At 58.5% G+C, this 6,719-nt stretch overlaps 1 protein-coding gene across 1 annotated transcript; it reads right to left on the bottom strand.

Annotated features, from left to right (window-relative positions):
- Positions 1-347: 347 nt before the first annotated feature.
- ABCA7 (ATP binding cassette subfamily A member 7) lies at positions 348-4,096 on the bottom strand. The gene is made up of 7 exons (XM_025366695.1): positions 3,981-4,096; positions 3,561-3,702; positions 2,234-2,368; positions 2,049-2,152; positions 1,656-1,748; positions 749-989; positions 348-650 (listed from the first exon to the last, which is right to left on the bottom strand). The coding sequence occupies exons 1-7, from the start codon at positions 4,034-4,036 to the stop codon at positions 495-497; spliced, it is 927 nt and encodes a 308-aa protein (XP_025222480.1). The 5' UTR covers positions 4,037-4,096; the 3' UTR covers positions 348-494.
- Between the last annotated feature and the right edge of the window lie 2,623 nt (positions 4,097-6,719).

Raw genomic sequence — 6,719 nt, 5'->3', positions numbered from 1 at the left:
AAGCTTCCCAGGACATTCCTGAGCCCTGACCTCATCCCCACTTCATGGCCAGGCACTTACAGGTACCGCCCTTAGGCGCCAGCCCCACGTGGGCATGCAAGGACCTGGGGATGGTGACCAGGCCCTTATGAGACCCGCACTCGCATCCCCAACTCCTGGGCTAGCCACAGAGGCATTTACAGCTGGGGTCCATCAGCTGTAGACACACTCACACCTGTGTCCTACGAATCGTCACTTGGCCTATACGGGCACACTCAGCTTGCAAGGGGCCAGCCATATCCACACACATGTGCAGGCAGCTGTGTGGACAGGTGTGCAGCCTGGCGCAAGAACACACATGCACATGGTTTCACCACCACCGCTTCTCTCCAGCCTTCTCTTTATTTTCTCCAGGGCACCAGCCCCTCTGCCAGCCTAAGTCCAGAGCGCCTGGGCACTCTACCCTGCCCTTGCCATTCCCAGGGCCTCCCCGCGGTCCTGCAGGGGAGGGAGGCTCAGAGCACAGTCTCCTCAGTGCTAGGGTCATCGAGAAACTGGCTGATGCGTTTGGGGCGCTGCAGGCCTGGCGCGGGGTCCACTCCCACTCCTGCCTCCTTGTGCTCCTCTGCGTCCTCGTCCTTCCCCTGGTCCTCGGAGAAGTACAAGAATACCTGGCGGTGGGCGGCCCAGAGGGGACAAGAGGGGCGGTCAGCCCACAGGCCTGGCCCCCAGCCTGCCTCCCCCAGCCCGACCCCGGCGCCGTGATCACCTCCTCCAGCATCGTCTGGCTCACAGAAAAGTCCTCCACGCCGTGCTCTGCGCCGTGCACTGCCAGCACTCCAAAGACGCGCGCCAGGGCGCAGCGCCCTCCCGGCGGCAGCTGGAAGCGCAGGCGGCATCCGTGTGCCTCGCGCAGCTCCGCCCCAGGGAACTCGGCCGCCACGAAGGCCGCTGCCGGCTGGGACCTCTCGGCGGGAACCCGCAGGGTCAGTGTGTGGCCGGCCGCGAATCTGCAGTGAGTGGGGCCAGGGCTACCGGATAGGGCCTTTCCCAGGTCCCACCTCAGCTCAGCTCACCCTCCAGCCCCTACTACTCTCTGGCCCCGCCCCATCCTTGTACCTATGTTAGTGATCAAGTGGTCCTCCCACCTCAGTCCCCCCACCCCCACCCGCGTAGATGAGACCACAGGCACACACCCCCATGTCCAGCTACTTAACTTTTTATAGAGATGGGGTCTCCCTAGGTTGCCCAGGCTGCTCTCGAAGCTATCACTCCACTTGACTCTTCTTTCGGACACTCCTCTTTTGCCTTTGCACCCTACCCCGCCCACACAATAAATACCCCCACCCACTTTCCTATGGCCCCGCCCACTAACCGGCCCTCCCCTAACTCCACCCATCAACCCACCCTCACCTCGCCTAGCTGCACCTTCTCCAGCGCACACCTGGTTATGCCTTCTGAATCCACCCAGAGCCCCTGGCTCCTGGTCCTGCGCGCCGAGCACACTCCAGCCTGTCTTGCCCCCTCACTCACCCCTGCAGGATAATCTAAAGCCCTGGCCATCTCTCCAGTCGAAGCCAAACTTTCCTCACCTGGCCCTACGTCTGGCCTCTCCCCTGAGCCCCTCTACCTGCGCACCCTCACCCCACACCTGCCTGGAGGCCCCGCTCGCTCACCTGCCCTTGAGATGTTGCGGGCTGCCCAGGCAGCAGAACCGCCCATTCACCATGATGGCCAGGCGCGAGCAGAGCGCTTCACACTCCTCCATGCTGTCGGGACCCGGCACCACGAGCTCTGTTGAGGCCTGGGCCACCTGTGCCTGGCGCCACACTGCCTGCTTCCCCGGGCCTGGACCACCCTTCCGGTATGGATGTCTCCCCACCCTTCCCCAGAGCGTTCTCATTGTGGCGCCGCGTCCCACCTCTGTGTGTCCTTATACCCCGGGTCCTGGCGCCCTCGCCCCACCAGGGCCAGGACCCCCCCCATCCCCTGTGGCCTTGTGCTTTGGGGATCTCTCTCCAGGCCTGGATCGCCTTAACCACAGCCCAGGACATCCGCGCCCGGCGCACCTGTGGGAGGTGAGCATCACTGAACGGCCCTCCCGCACCACGGCCAAAAGGCTGTTCCAGAGGAAGCGCCGTGCGCTAGGGTCCATGCCTGTGGTCGGCTCGTCCTGGGGAGCATGGAAAATCCCATAAGCAAGGCCCTGCCTCTGTCGCGGGCCCCACCCCACCCCGGCACCTCCCCCACGCACCAGAAACACCAGGGCTGGGTCCCCAACCAGTGCCACGGCCGTCGCCAGCTTGCGTTTGTTCCCTCCGCTGTAGGTGCCTGCAGGCCGGTCTGCGTACCATGAGAGTCCCAGGCGCGCTAGGCCCGAGCCAGCAGTCTGTGGGGTGGGGCCAAAGTGGGCATGGGACTCATATTGATGACTAAGGGGCAGGGCCACAGTGTGGCGGGGCCAGCACTGAGTGTGGAGCAGGGGCACAGTGGGCATGGGGCAGGGCAAATGTGAGAATGGGACAGAGCCATAGTGTGGTGGGGGCAGCATGTGGGGTGGGGCCTTGGTGTGGGTGGAGCTGGGATGGGTATGGAGCTGGGCCATGGAATGGGTGGAGCCAACATGGGTATGGGGTGGGGCCATGATGCGATCAAGGCAGCATGGGTATGGGCGGGGCCATGGTGTGGGTGGAGCCAGCATGAGTATGGGGCGGGTCCATGGTGTGGGTGGAGCTGGGATGGGTATGGAGCTGGGCCATGGAATGGATGGAGCTACCGTGGGTATGGGGCGGGGCCATGTTGTGGGTGGAGCCAACATGGGTATGGGATAGAGCCACAGTGTGGGTGGAGCCAGCTTGAGTATGGGGTGGGGCCATGGTGTGGTGAAGGCAGCATGGGTATGGGCGGGGCCATGATATGGGTGGAGCCAGCATGAGACGGGGCAGGGCCATGGTGTGGGTGGAGCCAGCATGAGTATGGGGCGGGTTCATGGTGTGGGTGGGGCCAGCATGAGTGTGGGGCGGGTCCATGGTGTGGGTGGAGTCAACATGTGTATCGGCGGGGCCATGGTGTGGGTGGAGCCAGCAGGGGTATGGGGCCGGGCCAGAGAGAGCATGGGGTGGGACAGGGTGAGGGTGGGGCAGGCCAGGGCAGAGACAGGACCTCCAGGCAGATAGAAGAGACAGTGAAAGGGCTGCAAACTTGAAACGGCCAGAGTGAGAAGCTGACGGTGAACCCAGTGAGAAAGGTGTGAAGCCCTAGGGGTGAGGCAGAAGAGGAGCAAGTGGGCAGGGCCACAGCAGGAAGACTCAGGGAGAGAGGGGCAACGTGCAGCGGAAGAAAGGGTCGGTGGACCAATGAGAATGTCGGAACTTGGTGGGGCGGGACAAAGAGGTGGGCTAGCCAGATCCCTATTGGACCAGGATGGGTGACAGAGGCATAAGGGAAGGAAGCACGATCTGGGGGCAGGGACAGGGGTGGAGCCAAGGCGAGAGTGTGCAGGATTGGACCAGGCTTTAGGGGCACGGCCTGAGTCGGATGGGCCCTGGGAGGTGAGAGCAGTGGAGGCAGAGTGGGCTCACCTGGGCAACCTGGGTCTCCGGGACACCGCGCAGGCGCGCAAACAGCTCCAGGTGCTCACGGCCCGTCAGCAGCTCAAAGATGGCATCGGATTGAGGGCAGTAGCCCATGCTGAGGTGTGCAGCACTGGGTTCCTGGGCCACGCTGGGGTGGGGATGCAGGGGGCTCAGAGAGCTGGCTAGTCCCTGACAATACTGGTGGCTAACACAGGGGTCTCAGGGCCCACCCATCCAGGGCCACGATGTAAGGGACAAGGGTGTCTCAGAGCCTGGTCCGCGTGTGGGATGTAGGGGTGCACGTGTCCCAGAGACCATGCAGGTGTGGGGCCATGAGCCCAGTCCATGCACGGGAGGTGGAGGGATGGGGAACAAGGACGTCAGGGCCAACCCTGCCCCACCCCGACCCTACCCGGTGCACCTCACCTGTGGCCTGCCAGCACAGCCTCGCCCCCGCTGGCCAATGTGTCCCCAGTCACCATGCGAAACGTGGACGTTTTCCCTGCTCCGTTCACGCCCAGCAGTCCAAAACACTGCAGGAATGCCCACAGATGGTGCTCAGTGAGGCCTCAGGCCCTGGTTCCAGCACCTCTGATTTCTTTTTTCTGAGACCAAGTTTTGCTCTTGTTTCCCAGGCTGGAGTGCAGTGGCGCAAGCTTGGCTCACTGCAACCTCTGCCTCCCGGGTTCAAGCAGTTCTCCTGCTTCAGCCTCCCAAGTAGCTGGGGCTACAGGCACGCACCACCACGCCCAGCTAATTTTTGTATTTTTTTTTTAGTAGAGATGGGGTTTCACCATGTTGGCTAGTATGGTCTCGATCTCTTGACCTTGTGATCCGCCTGCCTCGGCCTCCTAAAGTGCTGGGATTACAGGCGTGAGCCACCGCGCCCGGCCTCTTTTTTTCTTTTCGTTTTTTTATGCGACGTAGTCTTGCTTTGTCACCCAGGCTGAAGGGCAATGGCCCGATCTCGGCTCACTGCAACCTCCATCTCCTGGGTTCAAGCAATTCTCCTGTCTCAGGCTCTGGAGTAGCTGGGACTACAGTAGTGCACCACCAAGCCCAGCTAATTTTTTGTATTTTTTAGTAGAGATGGGGTTTTGGCATGTTGACCAGGCTGGTCTCGAACTCCTGATCTCAAGTGATCCTCCCACCTTGGCCTTCCAAAGTGCTAGGGTTACAGGTGTGAGCCACCACGCCTGGCCTCAGCACCTCTGATTTCTGAGTGTCCACATGGAGGGCCGTGTTTGGGGCCCCAGGGGAGCTGGGCAGATATTGGGGTATGTAGCGAGGCATAAAGCTGTTGCTTAGCAGGGAATGGCTTTTGGCACACAGTGGGTCCCCCATAAAAGCCGTATGCAGCAAGTGTTCAACAAATATCAGGGCATGAGCTTTCCATATGTTTCCTGGCATACTGTGTGTACTTAGGCTGGGTACACAGTCAGCCCAAGGTGGAGAGGTTGGCCAGCACACAGTAGGGGCTTAGTAACGATATACTGTCGTCCAGGCCTGGTGGCTCACACCTGTAACCTCAGCACTTTGGGAAGCCAAGGCGGGCAGATCACCTGAGGTCAGGAGTTCAAGATCAGCCTGGCCAATATGGTGAAACCCTATCTGTACTGAAAATACAAAAAGTAGCCAGGTGTGGTGGCGCATACCTGTAATCCCAGCTACTCAGGAGGCTGAGGCAGGACAATTGCCTGAACCCGGGAGGCAGAGGTTGCAGTGAGCTGAGATCACACCATTGCACTCCAGCCTGGGTGGCAGAGCGAGACTTTGTCTCAAAAAAAAAAAAAAAGGCCAGGTGTGGTGGCTCACACCTGTGATCCCAGCACTTTGGGAGGCCAAGGCGGGTGGATCATTTGAGGTCGAGCACAAGACCAGCCTGGCCAACATGATGAAACCCCGTCTCTACTAAAAATACAAAAATTAGCTGGGCATGGTGGTGTGTGCCTGTGGTCCCAGCTACTTGGGAGGCCGAGGCTGGAAAATTGCTTGAACCCGGGAGGCAGAGGTTACAGTGAGTCAAGATTGCGCCATGGCACACCAGGCTGGGTGACAGCAAGACTCCATCTCAAAAGAAATATATATATATTATATATATATATATAAATCCCATATATATTTATATTTATATATTTTTTATATATTTACATATACATATTATATATATTTAAATATATATAAATCCCATATATATATATACACACACATACTGTAATGTGTGCTAACAAACAGCACTTGTTTGCCGATGTATACCAGCCCTAGTAGGTGGCCAATAAGTGGCACACAGCAAATAAATTTGCACATAGTTCAAGGGTGCTTGAATGTGAACTGGTACAAAGCAGGTACCTGATCAATGTTGGCTGTGACAAGTGCTTGATATAGATGTGTATATAACAGGGGTCTAATAAATTCTATTGGTATTTGATAAATGTTGATGGACACAAAAGTATTCAGTACACCTCTTTAGTGAGCACAGTGTGTGTTTAATAGATGTAAGCAGGCAGTAGGTGCTTAATGAGGTTTTGCTGGCTCAAAATAAATGCACAGACCAGGCACGGTGGCTCACACCTGTAATCCCAGCACTGTGGGAGGCTGAGGTGGGCAGATCACGAGGTCAGGAGATCGAGACCATCCTGGCTAACACGGTGAAACCCCGCCTCTACTAAATATACAAAAATTAGCTGGGCGTGGTGGCGGGCGCCTGTAGTCCTAGCTACTTGGGAGCCTGAGGCAGGAGAATGGCGTGAACCTGGGAGGCAGAGCTTGCATTGAGCTGAGATCCGGCCACTGCACTCCAGCCTGGGCAACAGAGCAAGACTCTGTCTCTAAAAAAAAAAAAAAAAAAAAGGCCAGGCGCAGTGGCTCATGCCTGTAATCCCAGCACTTTGGGAGGCCAAGGTGGGCGGATCACGAGGTCAGAAGATCGAGACCGGCCGGGCACGGTGGCTCAAGCCTGTAATCCCAGCACTTTGGGAGGCCGAGGCGGGTGGATCACGAGGTCAGGAGATCGAGACCATCCTGGCTAACATGGTGAAACCCCGTCTCTACTAAAAATACAAAAAACTAGCCGGGCGATGTGGCGGGCGCCTGTAGTCCCAGCTACTCGGAGGCTGAGGCAGGAGAATGGCGTGAACCTGGGAGGCGGAGCTTGCAGTGAGCCGA

This window comes from Theropithecus gelada, chromosome 19 (genome assembly GCF_003255815.1).
Source record: "Theropithecus gelada isolate Dixy chromosome 19, Tgel_1.0, whole genome shotgun sequence".
Taxonomy (NCBI): domain Eukaryota; kingdom Metazoa; phylum Chordata; class Mammalia; order Primates; family Cercopithecidae; genus Theropithecus; species Theropithecus gelada.
The sequence above is the reverse complement of the archived record's forward strand: the minus strand, read 5'-3'. Positions and strand labels throughout refer to the sequence as shown.

Bases quoted from the DNA above. Each gene is read 5' to 3' on its own strand.
- ABCA7 (XM_025366695.1), bottom strand. From the start codon at position 4,036: ATGGTGACTGGGGACACATTGGCCAGCGGGGGCGAGGCTGTGCTGGCA. The intron at 3,703-3,980 runs GTGAGGTGCACC...TCCCCACCCCAG, and splicing joins GCTGTGCTGGCAGGCCACAG to CGTGGCCCAGGAACCCAGTG. The intron at 2,153-2,233 runs GTGCGTGGGGGA...CATGCTCCCCAG, and splicing joins ACCCAGCCCTGGTGTTTCTG to GACGAGCCGACCACAGGCAT.